Below are 16,681 nucleotides of genomic sequence, written 5' to 3' on the forward strand. Positions count from 1 at the left end.
CTAAGATAAAAATTATTTGAAGGGAGGAATCTCTTTTTCTGTGATAGGTGTGGAATTGTCGATCACTAAGATGCAAGTTATTTTAAATTAAGAAATGACTGAAATTTAAAAACAAAACAGAATGTGGTGAAAACTTACAGCTGTTAAAGCGAAACTCCATTACACATTAATCTAGCAACCACATGGTTCTGTAAACAGTGGAATCCCCGGTTTCATTCATTGCCATCATCGTTTGTCAAATCGAAAGGATGCACAGGGGACTATTGCAGAAGAGTGGTGACTGAATTATTCAATAGCAGAACAAACACGGGAGTCAGAATCGCCAGAATACTTTTATTTCCTAAACTGTGTTTAATATCATAAACCAGTAGATTGAATTTGACGCGTGCAGCGTTCATTGTTACTGCAATTGATACTCCGTTCATTACTGCACTACGTCAAGAGGAATTTTTCACTGAAATATCTGACAAGTCTGCTTGGCGCCGCTCTCAAATGATCACGCCCGCCTGTATGAAATATGGCGACAACCCGGCTGCTGTCTCCAAATGCGCACGCGCAGAAGTTGAGGGGCTCCGCCTTTAGATGAAATCTCGCGGGGTTGGCCGCCGTTGCTCCAGCGCGCCAATTTTCAAAGGCGCTTCCTGTAAACAGAGGAGAAGAAAGAGAAACAAGCGAAGGGCAGCTGGTGGTTGCAGCTTGTTGTGGGGGCGCCTACCCCCACAATAACACCTACCCCTCTCCTCGAGGCCGCCTCTGCAGTTGTCGCCGACTCCGCGCGATGACAGGACCATCGGCAGCCCCGGTACCCGAGCTCTCGCGCCCTTCCCCTCCAGCCTCTCATCCTATTGGCGGCGGCCCCCGTATCGAGCGCGCGACTTGACCCCACCACCCTCGACCCTCGCGCCCTCTTTTCTCCCTGTCGGCTCGCGGCCGCCTGGGTGACATAACGATCGCGCGCGCCTCTCTCCCCTCCACTACTCTTTCGTCTCGCGGACCAAGTACGAGTCCTTTGATGACGTGACAGTCGGTGCCTCAGCCCGCACCCTGTCGAGAGCTTTGCTGTCAATGCAGTGGAAGGAGCTCGGGCTCCGATGACGTAGCATCATCTCCCCCCGACCCGTCGCCCCAGGTTTGATGACGTGAGGCTCCCGTGCCGGAGCGCGAGCCCCGGGGCTCCAAGGGCCGTTCCGCCGCCAGTCAGAGCGACGATGCTGTCGGAGGTGCAACCGTGCCTGCAGCTGCTGCGCATCGGCACCGCTCCTCAGCCGAGCCCCGAATCCGGGCCGGCCGCGCCGCGAGATCTCTACACCTTCCTGCCGGCCGGTCAGCGCTGTACCTTTCGCCTGGGCCGCCAGGCTGACTTGACCGACCTGCGCCTGAGCTCGGGCCGGGCTGACGAACTCATTTCGCGGGTGCACGCCGAGCTGCAGGCCGAGAGGGGCTCGGCCGGCGACTGGAAGGTGCACATCGTGGACAGGAGCACTAATGGTGAGGATGGGGGCAATGGGTGTTGGGGAGGGACTGGGTGGGGTTGGGACGTTACTGGCAGGGGTGGGGCATATACACTAAATGGTTGGGGTATGACTGGGGTTCGGGATGAGGAAGAGCTACTGGGTAGTACAACATTGTGGGCCGAAGGGCCTGTAATGTGCTGTAGATTTCTATGTTTGCTGGGTCGTATTAATCTGCGCCAGGTGGGCTGGGCGTCTGGATATGGGCTGGAGGTGAGGCAGCTAGGGTGTAGAAAAGGGGCTGGAGCCTTGAGGAGGGGAGGTGGAGGGGTTGGGTTATGGAGAGAGTGGTAGCCGGGGTGGGGGGGGGGGGGCTACGGTGGTGTGAGGGGAAAAGGGGTTGGGTTGAGGAGAGGGATAAAATCAAAACTGATTATAAATCGGAGTTTCTGGGGAGATTTTAGACCCAAAGAGAGTAAGGCATACGGGACTAAAGGAAAATTGGGAATGCTAATTTAAGTGCTTTTTCTCGAATGGGGAAGGGTTTATTGGAGTGTTCAAGGACAAGGGATGGTTTAAAGATTAGAGGAGCAAGAGTGGATTTGAAGTTACCTTTCATTGTCAGAATCATTGCACCTTCACTGTCAGCTGTCTTGTCTGTCACTGTCCTAATTGTGTAGTGCAGATGGAATATAATACAAGCCATTTTCTTTTGTTTGCTGATGGTTAAAATGGTAAATTGAGATGCCTGATCTGTTCCTATAATTCCTGTGACAGATGGCCCATTAATACCGGTTTGACATCCAATAACACTTGTGATGTGCTGTCAACTGGCATGACATAGCAGTGTCCGTAATCTTGTTAAATACGGATCTTCACTGGGAGGAAAAGAACCAGACTCCGACATCAGCAAGTTTGCACTAATGAGCATTTCTGAGTTGCAAGAGTGAATGTTTGCGAGCTGATTACGTCTAAGGAAGGCATGCTGATGGCTGTGTTGTTTTCTCTAGGTACCTTTGTGAATGATGTTCGCATACCCAAAGGCCAAAGGACAGAGCTTGCAGATGGAGATACTGTCACTTTTGGCCACCCAGATGCTGTGAATATCCCAGAAGGTTGTTTGGCAAGTCAGCAGGACTCTGAATTCTATTTTCTGTTCCAAAAGGTCAGGGTCCGTCCAGCAGACTTTGATGCCATAACAATCCCCAAGGTTCGGGAGCAGTGTGGATTTCGACCTGTTTGTTCTACAGACAAGTGCATCTCTCCCCAAGGGACCAGGATACGGAGCTTCACTGAAACTCCAGCTGCTTCCCGGGCAACGTTAATTCTGAATTCCATAGGAAGTATCAGCAAGCTGAAGTCACAACTGTCTGCATTTCAGACAGAACGGGGAGGTAGAGGCCAGTGCAATGATACAAAGGGAGTTCTTGGAAAATTTCAGCAGTTCTCTTTGAATGGCTGCCGTCCCAGTAACAATGCAGTTGCTGCCCCAGCCCAGAAGAGGCCTGTAACCAAGCAACGGCGGAAGACAGTCCACACTGTTCTTCCTGACCTGGAGCTCGAGGAGGAATTACAACGGTTCTCAGTAGAGGTGCAACAAAGTGCCAACAGCCGTCGGCACTGTAAGTCTGAGTCTGACGTTGACCCAGATCTGTACCGACAGTTGACTTTGGGTGTTCGGGAACTGTCGCCAGAACCAAAGCCTACTTTCAAAAGGCATAAATTGGAGCACAACACTCCCGTTCTCCAAAATTCAATGGAGAATACCCACATCACTCCCACTGGGTAAGTCCACATGTGTTTCTCAAATTTACATCTTGCACTTTTTGGATGGAGAATCCTTACCTACCTGTCTAATGCTTCCTGAAGTTGGAAGTGTGCTGCAAATAAGTGATTGAAAGATTAAAAATGAACTTTATTTGTTGATGTACAGTCAAGTGAATCGTTTGCATGAAATCCTTGAGGGCTGCGCAGTTCAGATCGAAGCCAAAACCCATCTTTCCCATACTCCAGTGCAGTTGCAGACTAATGTAGCCCTGCTGCTTGTACTTTCGGTTTTAACATACCAGGGTAAAGAGATTAGAACTGTGCTAACTTTGAGCGAGACCCATAAATATCCGTCTCCAAAGGGATGCCACCACTATCCACATCTTTCCCTCCTCTGCTCCCCAATCCCCCGCCTTCTATAGGGATTGCTCATTTTGTGAGTCTTCCATCCCTCTTCACTTATCTCCCTCCTGGCACTTATCGGGACAAGTGGTCAAATGCTACGCCTGCCCTTACATCTCCTCCCTTGCCAATATTCAGGGCCCCAAAATGACCTTCCAGGTAAAGTGAAGCTTAACTTGTGAGTCTCTCGAGCTCCTCCTGCAACCTCCTGTACATTGTTGAGACCCAAATGCAGATGAGATGACCACTTTGTCGAGCATCTTTACTGTCTGCTGCAAAAGGCAGGATCTCCCAGTGGTTACCCATTTCAGTTCGATATTCTGTTGTCATTCTGGTATGTCTGTCCGTGGCCTCCTCTACTGCCACAATGCGGCCAAACTCAAGCTGGAAGAGCAACGCCTCATTGTCTGTCTGGGTAGCCTCCAACCTGATGGCGTGCACATTGATTTTAATAACTTCTGGCAATTTCTCCCCCTCCTCCTCCCTTTTCCTTTTTCCATTCCCTATTCTGACTCCCCTCCCATTTCTTCCAATAGTTATAGTCATAGTCATACTTTATTAATCCCGAGGCAAATTGGTTTTCGTTACAGTTGCTCCATAAATAATAAATAGTAATAGAACCGTAAATAGTTAAATAGTAATATGTAAATTATGCCAGTAAACTATGAAATAAGTCCAGGACCAGCCTATTGGCTCAGGATGTCTGACCCTCCAAGGGAGCAGTTGTAAAGTTTGATGGCCACAGGCAGCAATGACTTCCTGTGACGCTCAGTGCTGCATCTCGGTGGAATGAGTCTCTGGCTGAATGTACTCCTGTGCCCACCCAGTACATTATGTAGTGGATGGGAGACATTGTCCAAGATGGCATGCAACTTAGACAGCATCCTCTTTTCAGACACCGCCGTGAGAGAGTCCAGTTCCATCCCCACAACATCACTGGCCTTACGAATGAGTTTGCTGATTCTGTTGGTGTCTGCCACCCTCAGCCTGCTGCCCCAGCACACAACAGCAAACATGAGAGCATTGGCCACCACAGACTCGTAGAACATCCTCAGCATCGTCCGGCAGATGTTAAAGGACCTCAGTCTCCTCAGGAAATAGAGACAGCTCTGACCCTTCTTGTAGACAGCCTCAGTGTTCTTTGACCAGTCCAGTTTATTGTCAATTTGTATCCCCAGGTATTTGTAATCCTCCACCATGTCCACACTGACCCCCTGGATGGAAACAGGGGTCACCAGTAGCTTAGCTCTCCTCAAGTCCACCACGAGCTCCTTAGTCTTTTTCACATTAAGCTGCAGATAATTCTGCTCACACCATGTGACAAAGTTTCCTACCGTAGCCCTGTACTCAGCCTCATCTCCCTTGCTGATGCATCCAACTATGGCAGAGTCATCAGAAAACTTCTGAAGATGACAAGATTCTGTGCAGTAGTTGAAGTCCGAGGTGTAAATGGTGAAGAGAAAGGGAGACAAGACAGTCCCCTGTGGAGCCCCAGTGCTGCTGATCACTCTGTCGGACACACAGTGTTGCAAGCACACGTACTGTGGTCTACCAGTCAGGTAATCAAGAATCCATGACACCAGGGAAGCATCCACCTGCATCGCTGTCAGCTTCTCCCCCAGCAGAGCAGGACGGATGGTGTTGAACGCACTGGAGAAGTCAAAAAACATGACCCTCACAGTGCTCGCTGGCTTGTCCAGTTGGGCGTAGACACGGTTCAGCAGGAAGACGATGGCATCCTCAACTCCTAGTCGGGGCTGGTAGGCGAACTGGAGGGGATCTAAGTGTGGCCTGACCATAGGCCGGAGCAGCTCTAGAACAAGTCTCTCCAGGGTCTTCATGATGTGGGAGGTCAATGCCACCGGTCTGTAGTCATTGAGGCCGCCAGGGCGCGGTGTCTTCAGCACAGGGACAAGGCAGGACGTCTTCTACAATACAGGAACCCTCCGGAGCCTCAGGCTCAGGTTGAATACATGGCGAAGTACTCCACATAGCTGAGGGGCACAGGCTTTGAGCACCTTGGTACTGACACCATCTGATCCTGCAGCCTTGCTTGGGTTGAGACGTTTCAGCTGTCTTCTCACCAGTAGAGCTGTGAAGCCCACCGTGGTGGTTTTGTGTGGGGAATGGGTATAGTCATGAGAGCAGGGTGGGGGACTGTGAGGAGGGGTAGGAGAGGAGAGTGGAATATGTGTTGGTTGGGGACTGACAACAGATGGCTCATGTGGGGGATGGGCAGGGGTCACAATGTCAAATCTGTTAAAGAACAGGTTATGTTCATTGGCCCTGTCCACACTGCCTTCAGCTCCTCTGTTGCTAGTTTGCCAGAACCCAGTGATGGTCCTCATCCCCCTCCAGACCTCTCTCATGTTGTTCTGCTGGAGTTTCCACTCAAGCTTCCTCCTGTACCTGTCTTTAGCCTCCCTGATCCTGGCTTTCAGGTCCCTCTGTATTGCCCTCAGCTCCTCCTGTCCACTGCTCTCCTGTTAGGTTCCTTCTTTGACCCTTTATTTCTTCCACCTCAAGATTTTTTCCATCCATGTACTCGTCTAAATGTCTTTCAAACATTGTAATGGTTTCTGCCTCCACCACTTCGTTTGGCAGCTCAGTCCATATACCCACTGCTGCTTGTGTCAAAAAAAACATATATCTCAGGTCCCCATTAAATCTTTCCCCCCAACTTTAAATCTATGCCCTCTATAAGAAAAAGACAGACCATTCACCTTATCTATGCCCTTCATGATTTTATGTACCTGTGTAAGGTCACTCCGAGCCTCCAGAGAAAATAACCACAACCTATTTAGTCTCTCCTTATAGCTCATGCTCTCTCGTCTTGGCAAAATCCTTGTAATTCTTTTCTGCTCCCTTTCCAGATTAATAACATCCTTCCTGGAGGTAGGCATCCAGAACTGCACAGGATTCTCCAAGTGCCTTCTCAGCAATGACATCCCAACTCTTATGCTCAATTCTGTCCCAATGAAGGGTCTCAACCCAAAACGTCAACTGTTTACTCTTTTCCATAAATGCTGCCTGACCTGCTGAGTTCCTCGCGCATTTTGTGTGTGTTGCTTTTGGATTTCTACAGATTTTCTCATTTTCTTGAGCTCAGTGCCTTGAATGATGGTGGGAGTGACAAACATCATCTGATCACCCTGCCTACCTGTGTTGTCACATTGGACGTGTACCCCTCGGTGACTCAATTCTACAACACAATGCATGGTCCTGGCATTTACAGAGCAAATCCTGCCCGTGGTCATGGCAAGGTACAGCACAGAAACATCTCGTCCATGTGGCAACCATTTAAACTGCCTACCACCATCGACCTCTTCCGGGACCATACCCTCCATGCACCTATCCAGACTTCTCTTAAATGTTGAAATTAAGCTCACACTCTCACAATCGGTTCATTCCACACTCTCATGACCCTCCGAGTGAAGAACAGAAGAAATAGGAGCAGGAGTCGGCCATCTGGCCCGTCGAGCCTGCTTCACCATTCAATAAGATCATGGCGGATCTGATCATGGATTCACCTCCACCTCCCTGCCTTTTCCCCATAACTCTTAATTCCCCAACCTTGCAAAACCCTATCTAACCCTGTCTCACATATATTTACTGAGAAGCCTCCACTGCTTCATTGGGCAGAGAATTCCACAGATTCACCGCCCACTGGGAAAAGCAGATATGTCCCATCTCCATCCTAAATCTACTCCCCGAATCTTGAGATAATGTCTCTTGGAAACAATGTTCTTGCCTCTATCTTATCTATCCCTTTCATAATTTTATGTTTCTATAAGATCTCTCATTCTTCTGAATGCCAGCAAGTACCATCCCAAGTGACTCAATCTCTCCATGCAACACACACAAAATGCTGGTGGAACACAGCAGGCCAGGCAACATCTATAGGAAGAAATACAGTCGATGTTTCGGGTTGAGACCCTTCGTCAGGACTAACGGGAAAAAGCGATAGTAAGAGATTTGAAAGGGAGAGGGGGAGACACGAAATGATAGGAGAAGACAGGAGGGGAAGGGATGAAGCCAAGAGCTGGGAAGTTGATTGGCAAAAGGGATAAGGCTGGAGAAGGGGGAGTATCATAGGGCAGGGGGCCTTGGAAGAAAGAAAGGGGAAGGGCAACACCAGAGGAAGATGGAGAACAGGCAAGGAGATATTGTGAGAGGGAAAGAGAGAAAAAAAATAAATTAGGGATGGGGGTAAGAAGGGGAGGAGGGGCATTAACGGAAGTTAGAGAAGCCAATATTCATGCCATCAGGTTGGAGGCTACCCAGACGGAATATAAGGTGTTGTTCCTCCAACCTGAGTGTGGCTTTATCTCGACAGTAGAGGAGGCCATGGATTGACATATCGGAATGGGACGTGGAATTAAAGTGTGTGGCCACTGGGAGATCCTGCTTTCTCTGGCGGACAGAGCATAGGTGTTCAGCGAAACGGTCTCCCAGTCTGCATCGGGTCTCACCAATATATAGAAGGCCACATCGAGAGCACCGGACGCAGTATATCACCCCAGCCGACTCACAGGTGAAGTGTCGCCTCACCTGGAAGGACTGTCTGGGCCCTGAATGGTGGTGAGGCAGGTGTAGCACTTGTTCCGCTTACAAGGATAAGTGCCTGGAGGGAGATCAGTGGGAGGGGATGGGGGGGCACGAATGGACAAGGGAGTCGCGTAGGGAGCGATCCCTGCGGAAAGCAGAAAGTGGGAAAGATGTGCTTGGTGGTGGGATCCCGTTGGAGGTGGTGGAAGTTACGGAGAATTATATGTTGGACACGGAGGCTGGTGGGGTGGTAGGTGAGGACAAGAGGAACCCTATTCCTAGTGGGGTGGCAGGAGGATAGGGTGAGAGCAGATGTGTGTGAAATGGGAGAGATGAGTTTGAGGGCAGAGTTGATGGTGGAGGAAGGGAAGCCCCTTTCTTTAATAAAAGAAGTCATCTCCTTCGTCCTGGAATGAAAAGCCTCATTCTGAGAGCAGATGCGGTGGAGACGGAGGAAGTGAGAGAAGAGGATGGCGTTTTTGCAAGTAACATGTTGGGAAAAGGAATAGTCCAGGTAGCTGAGAGAGTCCATGGGCTTATAGTTGACATCAGTAGGTAAGTTGTCTCCAGAGACAAAGAGATCAAGGAAGGGGAGGGAGGTGTTGGAAATGGACCATGTAAATTTGAGGGCAGGATGGGAGTTGGAGGCAAAGTTGATGAAGTCAACGAGTTCAGCAGGCGTGCAGGAAGCAGCGCCAATGCAATCGTCGATGTAGTGAAGGAAAAATGGGGGACGGATACCAGTATAGACTTGGAACATGGACTGTTCCACAAAGCCAACAAAAAGGCAGGCATAGCTGGGACCCATGTGGGTGCCCCTAGCTACACCTTTAGTTTGGAGGAAGTGGGAGGAGCCAAAGGAGAAATTATTAAAAATAAGAACCAATTCTACCAGACGGAGGAGAGTGGTGGTAGAGGGGAACTGGTTGGGTCTGGAATCCAAAAAGAAACGGAGAGCTTTGAGACCTTCCTGGTGGTGTTTGGAGGTATACAGGGACTGGACATCCATGGTGAAAATAAGACAATGGGGGCCAGGGAACTTGAAATCACTGAAAAAATCCAGAGCGTGAGAAGTGTCACGAACATAGGTGGGAAGGGATTGAACAAGGGGGGATAAAACAGTGTTGAGGTATGCAGAAATGAGTTCACGTAGTTTCACCCCCTCAACCGGATGAACCTCCTCTACACCGCCTCCAAAGCCAGTATATTCTTCCTCAAGTCAGGAGACCAGAATTGCACGCAGTACTCCAGGTGCGGCCTCACCAGTACCCCATACAGTTGCAGCATATCCTCCCTGTTCTTAAATTCAATCCATCTAGCCAACATTCCATTTGCCGCCTTGATAGACTGCTGCACCTGCAAACCAACCTTTTGTGATTCATGCACAAGCACTCCCAAATCTCTCTGCACAACGGTGTGCTGCAATTTTTTTTACCATTTAAATGATAATCTGTTCTTTTATTTTCCCTTCCAAAGTGGTTACCTTGCATGTACCAACATTGTACTCCATCTGCCAGATCCTTGCCCACTCGCTTAACCTATCTATATTTCGCTGCAGACTCTCCATATCTTCTGCACAATTTGCTTTTTCACTCAATTTAGAATCATCAGCAAACTTAGATGCAATACACTTGGTCCCCTCTTCCAGATCGTTAATGTATATCGTGAACAGTTGGGCCCAGCACCAACCCCTGCGGCACACCATTCACCACTGATTGTTGGTACATACTGTTTATTATAGATTACTATAAATTTTACATTGCACATTTAGATGGATGTGTAATGTAAAGATTTTTACTCATGTATATGAAGGATGTAAGTAATAAAGTCAATTCCGTTCAATTCAACCAGAGTAATACACATGTATCCTAACTCTCTGCTTTCTATTAGTTAACCAATCCTCTGCCCATGCTAATATGTCACCCCAATTCTATGCATCCTTATCTTATGGATAAGTCTTTCATGTGGCACCTTATTGAGTGCCTTCTGGAAATCCAAGAAAATAATTCCCCTCTGTCCAATGTGCTTGTTATATCCTCAAGGAACTCCAGTAAGTTTGTCAAACAGGACCTCCCCTTACTAAATCCATGCTGCGTCTGCCTGATGGATCAATTTCTTTCCAGATGCCTTGTTATTTCTTCTTTAATGATTGCTTCAAGCATTTTCCCAACTATAGATGTTAAAGTAACTGGACTATAGTTACCTGCCCTTTGCCTACATCTTTTTTTGAACAGCGGTATGACATTTGCCGTCTTTCAATCCGCCGGGACCTGCCCAGAGTCCAGAGAATTTTGGTGAGTTATCACCAAAGCCTCCACGATAACTTCTGCCATTTCTTTCAGTACCCTGGGAAGCATTCCATCAGGACCAGGGGACTTGTCTATCTTCAGGCCCACAAGTTTGCTCAGCACTACCTCTTTAGTGATAGCTATTGAGGTCCTCACCTCCCATCGCATCTATAACAGCTCCCTTTGGCATGTTTGACGTGTCCTCCACTGCTAAGACCAACACAAAGTAGTCATTCAAATCCTCAGCCATTTCCTCATTACCCAATATCAATTTCTCCTCATCCTCCAAGGGACCCATGTTCACTTTAGCCACCCTTTTCGGCTTTATATATGTTTGTATATTTTGTGTTAGTTTATAGGCTATGAGGCTATAAGGCTAGAACTTGCGGGTGTGAATTGGGATGATGTTTTTGCAGGGAAATGTACTATGGACATGTGGTCAATGTTTAGAGATCTCTTGCAGGATGTTAGGGATAAATTTGTCCCGGTGAGGAAGATAAAGAATGGTAGGGTGAAGGAACCATGGTTGACAAGTGAGGTGGAAAATCTAGTCAGGTAGAAGAAGGCAGCATACATGAGGTTTAGGAAGCAAGGATCAGATGGGTCTATTGAGGAATATAGGGAAGCAAGAAAGGAGCTTAAGAAGGGGCTGAGAAGAGTAAGAAGGGGGCATGAGAAGGCCTTGGTGAGTAGGGTAAAGGAAAACCCCAAGGCATTCTTCAATTATGTGAAGAGCAAAAGGATGACAGAAGTGAAGGTAGGACTGATTAGAGATAAAGGTGGGAAGATGTGCCTGGAGGCTGTGGAAGTGAGCGAGGTCCTCAATGAATACTTCTCTTCGGTATTCACCAATGAGAGGGAACTTGATGATGGTGAGGACAATGAGTGAGGTTGATGTTCTGGAGCACGTTGATATTAAGGGAGAGGAGGTGTTGGAGTTGTTAAAATACATTAGGACAGATAAGTCCCCGGGACCTGACGGAATATTCCCCAGGCTTCTCCACGAGGCAAGAGAAGAGATTGCTGAGCCTCTGGCTAGGATCTTTATGTCCTCGTTGTCCACGGGAATGGTACTGGAGGATTGGAGGGAGGCGAATGTTGTCCCCTTGTTCAAAAAAGGTAGTAGAGATAGTCCGGGTAATTATAGACCAGTGAGCCTTACGTCTGTGGTGGGAAAGCTGTTGGAAAAGATTCTTAGAGATAGGATCTATAGGCATTTAGAGAATCATGGTCTGATCAGGGACAGTCAGCATGGCTTTGTGAAGGGCAGATCGTGTCTAACAAGCCTGATAGAGTTCTTTGAGGAGGTGACCAGGCATATAGATGAGGGTAGTGCAGTGGATGTGATCTATATGGATTTTAGTAAGGCATTTGACAAGGTTCCACACGGTAGGCTTATTCAGAAAGTTAGAAGGCATGGGATCCAGGGAAGTTTGGCCAGGTGGATTCAGAATTGGCTTGCCTGCAGAAGGCAGAGGGCGGTGGTGGAGAGAGTACATTCAGATTGGAGGATTGTGACTAGTAGTGTCCCACAGGATCTGTTCTAGGACCTCTACTTTTCGTGATTTTCATGAACGACCTGGATGTGGGGGTAGAAGGGTGGGTTGGCAAGTTTGCAATGACACAAAGGTTGGTGGTGTTGTAGATAGTGTAGAGGATTGTCAAAGATTGCAGAGAGACATTGATAGGATGCAGAAGTGGGCTGAGAAGTGGCAGATGGAGTTCAACCCGGAGAAGTGTGAGGTGGTACACTTTGGAAGGACAAACTCCAAGGCAGAGTACAAAGTAAATGGCAGGATACTTGGTAGTGTGGAGGAGCAGAGGGATCTTGGGGTATGTTTCCATAGATCCCTGAAAGTTGCCTCACAGGTGGATAGGGTAGTGAAGAAAGCTTATGGGGTGTTAGCTTTCATAAGTTGAGGGATAGAGTTAGGAAGAGTCGCGATGTAATGATGTAGCTCTATAAAACTCTGGTTGGGCCACACTTGGAGTACTGTGTCCAGTTCTGGTCGCCTCACTATAGGAAGGATGTGGAAGCATTGGAAAGGGTACAGAGGAGATTTACCAGGATGCTCCCTGGTTTAGAAAGTATGCATTATGATCAGAGATTAAGGGAGCTGGGGCTTTACTCTTTGGAGAGAAGGACGATGAAAGGAGACATGATCGAGGTGTACAAGATAATAAGAGGAACAGATAGAGTGGATAGCCGGCACCTCTTCCCCAGGGCACTACTGCTCAATATAAAAGGACGTGGCTTTAAGGTAAAGGGTGGGAAGTTCAAGGGGGACATTAGAGGAAGATTTTTCACTCAGAGAGTGGTTGGTGAGTGGAATGGACTGCCTGAGTCAGTGGTGGAGGCATATACACTAGTGAAGTTTAAAAGACTACTAGACAGGTATATGGAGGAATTTAAGGTGGGGGCTTATATGGGAGGCAGGGTTTGAGGGTCGGCACAACATTGTGGGCAGAGGGCCTGTACTGTGCTGTCCTATTCTATGTTCTATATCTTCCCTTTTTTAATTGCTTGCTTAGTGGTTCTTTGTTGCTTTTTAAAGTTTTCACAATCTTCCAGTTTCCCACTGCTCTTGGCGACTAGCACGAGCTTTTAGTTTGATCCCTTCTTTTATTTCCTTAGTTATCCAGAGCTGGCTCTCCTCACCCTTATTGTCCTTGCTTTTAACTGGAATATACTTTTGTTGAGCACTGTGAAAAATCTCTTTGAAAGTCTTCCACTGTTCCTCAACCATCCCACCATATAGCCTGTGTTCCCAGTCGACACTAGGCAAATCCTCCCTCATCCCATTGTAGTCTCCATTGTTCAGGCATAATACACTGGTTTTAAATCGAACTATTGCACCCACCATTTGTGTGAGAAACTCAACCATCCTGTGGTCACTGTTTCCAAGAGGATCCTTAACTACGAGATTGCTAATTTTACCTGTCTCATTGCACAAGACCAGATCCAAGATAGCATGTTCCCTTGTAGGTTCAGTAACATGCTGTTCAAGAAAGCCATCATGGATGCATTCTATGACATCCTCCTCAAGACTACCTTGACCAACTTGATTCACCCAATCTATGTGCAAGTTGAAATCCCCCACGATAACTGCTGTTCCATTCTTACATGTCTCAGATATTTCTGTTTATTGCCTGTGCCACTGTAATGTCATTATTCAGTGGCTGATAGACAACTCCCACCAGTGATTTTTTTTTCACTTTACTATTCCTAGTATCCACCCAGACAGATTTAACATTCTGCTCCTTATATCTTGTGTCGTCTCTCACTAGCACACTGATCTCATTTTTAATTAAGAGCACTACCACTCCTCCCTTCTCTTCCTGCCTATTCTTCCACATTACCTGATATCCTTGGACATTACATTCACGATCCTCTCCACCCTGCAACTGCGTCTCTACAATTGCCACTAAGTTATACCCCTTTGTACAGATTTGTGGCACATGTTCACTGACCTTGTTTTGAATACTATGGGCATTCAAATAAAGTGCCTTTATACTTATCGTGCTTTCAAAATCTTGTGATCTTTTATTCTTTTGTAGTTGACTTATCTTCACCCCGTCTTACTTTTATCTTTTGCTTTTCTTTATCTATACTTTTCTTTTTTACTTTATCCATACTTCTCCAATCTGTTGAATCCACCCCTCTTCTCTTTAGTTTAAAGCCCTATCCACAGCCCTAGTTATGCGATCGCTGGAATCCAGGTCCCATTTGTACAGCTCCCTCCTTCTCCAATACTGGTGTCAATTTCCCATGAATTCAAACCCACTTCTACTACACCAATCCTTGAGATATGCAATTTTCTCTCTAATTTTCTTGACCCTATGCCAGTTTGCACCTGGCTTAGGTAGTAATCCGGAGATTACTACCTTTTTGGTTCTGCTTTTTAATTTAGTCTCTAGCTGCTCAAATTCCCTCAGCAGAACCTCTTTCCTCATTCTACCTATGTTGTTGGTACCCACATGGACCACAACAGCTGGATCTTTCCTCTCCCACTGCAAATTCCTCTGCAGGTCAGATGAGATATCCTAAACCCGGGCACCAGGCAGGTAAGACAGCCTTCGGAATGCTCTATCCTCATGACAGAGAACTCTGTCTATTTCCCTGACTATACTATCCCCAATTGCCACTACATTTCTCTTCTCTTTCCCCCCTCTTGAATGACTCTCTGAACTATGGTGCCAGAGTTAGGTTGCTCATCCTTCCTACAGCACCCACTCTCATCCACACAGGGAGCAGGAATCTCAGACCTGTTGGACAAGCTCAAGGGCTGAGGCTCCTCCACCACTGTCCCTTGGAACCCACTATCCACCTCACTTGCAGTCACACCCTCTTGTCCCTGACCACAGACTGAATTTGAGGCGGCTAATCTAATGGGTGTGACTATCTCCTGAAACAGAGAATCCAGGTAACTCTTCCCCCTCCCGTATGTGCCGCAGTGTTTAAAGCTCAGATTCCAGATCATCAACTTTGAGCCTGAGTTCCTCGAGCAGCCAACACTTGCTGCAGATGTGGTCACTAGGAACCACAATGGGGTCCACCAGCTCCCACATCATGCAGCTACAGCACATCACCTGATCCTGCATCATCCCTACTTTATTTAATTAGTCTTTTTACTCAGCTACTACAAAAGCCTTACCTACCACTTGCCTGTGCCTCTTCGCCAAAGCCTCAAGTTCCCACTCATACACTGGTCCACTCACACAAAGGCCACGCTACATTGATCCTGCTTTACTTTTATTTACTCCTGCTAATGAATCGTGAATCAATTAGTCTGCCGCGAAGTTTTTATTTCATGTAGCACTTCACACTATTCCAAGTTAAGCTCTATATATTTCCTTGGGCCATTTTCCCTGTTGATATAGATCCCATTGTAATCTTGGATACCCTACACCATCCACTCTGCCATCAAGTTTGGTGTCATCCACAACCATGCCACCTGCAGACTCATTCTAATTAGTAATATGGATGACAAACAACATGGCTCAGCACGGATCCTGCTGGTCACAGGCTTCCAATCGAGAAAAACAACCCTCGACTACCACTCTGACTCCTACCACTGAGCCAATTTTGTATCCCATTGGCTAGCACACTCCATGATCTAACCTTCCAAACCGACCTACCATGTGGGACCTTGTTAAAGGCCTTGCTGAGGTCCAGATGGGTGACATCTAACACCCTACCCTTGTAAATCTTTCCCTTCCTTCCTTGCCACCTTAACTCCTGGTGGAGTCGTCGGGGCGCCGTCATGACAAGCTTTGCACCAGTCTGTTCCATCTGTCACGGTTGTGTGCCAGAGCCTGGGTCACCGCAAATGTTTTCCCTGTCCATCTTTTCCTCTGTCTGTCTCTCCTTTTCCCCTCCACAGTTCCTTGTAGAACGGTCTTTTCAAGGCCACTGGATCTTGTTACGTGGCCGTAACATCTCAGCTTTCTTTTCTTTACCATTGTGAGAAGGTCTTCATGGGGGCCAATGTGGTGCTGGATGGTCTTGTGGACCTGCTCGTTTGTGATGCCCCAGATGTTGTGATAGCATCTCATTTCCAATGCCTGTATCTTCCTCTGTAGCTCTGCTGTGAGGGTCCATGTCTCACATGCGTACAGGAAGATGGAGAATACCAATGCATGCAGGAGTCTGATCTTGTACTTCATGGTGATGTTGCTGTCCCTCCATATTGACTTGAGATTGGATAGTGCAGTCATTATCTGTGCAGTTCTTGCCAGGAATTCTGGTCTTGATCCTTCATCACTGATGATTGTCCCCAGGTATTTGAACTGCTGCACTGTCTCAAGTTTCTGACCATGGACTGAGATGTTTGTTGTGATGGCACCATTGGCAAATCTTCCTCGTCACTTCTTTAAAATAAAAACTCAGCTCTGCAAAACACTTACTTCCCACATACAGAGCTATGCTGACTTTCCAAAAGCAGTTTTTAAAAAATATATATATATTGAGAGACACAACACTGAACAGGTCCTACCAAGCTGTGTCACCCAGCAACCCACCTGGGTTGTAATCCCCTGGGTTTAACCATTGTAAAGTTATCCAATTAACCTACGAAGCAGTACACCTTTAGATTGTGGGAGGAATCCGGGACTCCTGGAGAAAGCCCATGCAGTCGTGGGAACAAGATACAAATCCTTGCAAGCAGCACTGGAAATGAACTCCAAACTCCAGTGCACAGAGCTTCAGTAGTGTTGCACTAACCG

At 47.4% G+C, this 16,681-nt stretch overlaps 1 protein-coding gene across 1 annotated transcript in view; it reads left to right on the forward strand.

Moving 5' to 3' along the window:
• Nucleotides 1-630: 630 nt before the first annotated feature.
• tcf19l (transcription factor 19 (SC1), like) overlaps nt 631-16,681 on the forward strand; it is a 34,107-nt gene continuing 18,056 nt past the window's right edge. The window contains exons 1-2 of the mRNA XM_063048026.1: nt 631-1,488; nt 2,462-3,236. Coding sequence (XP_062904096.1) covers nt 1,209-1,488; nt 2,462-3,236 — 1,055 coding nt within the window. The 5' untranslated portion in view covers nt 631-1,208. The remainder of the gene's footprint in view (nt 1,489-2,461; nt 3,237-16,681) is intronic.

The sequence above is a fragment of the Mobula hypostoma genome, chromosome 5 (genome assembly GCF_963921235.1).
Source record: "Mobula hypostoma chromosome 5, sMobHyp1.1, whole genome shotgun sequence".
Taxonomy (NCBI): Eukaryota; Metazoa; Chordata; class Chondrichthyes; order Myliobatiformes; family Myliobatidae; genus Mobula; species Mobula hypostoma.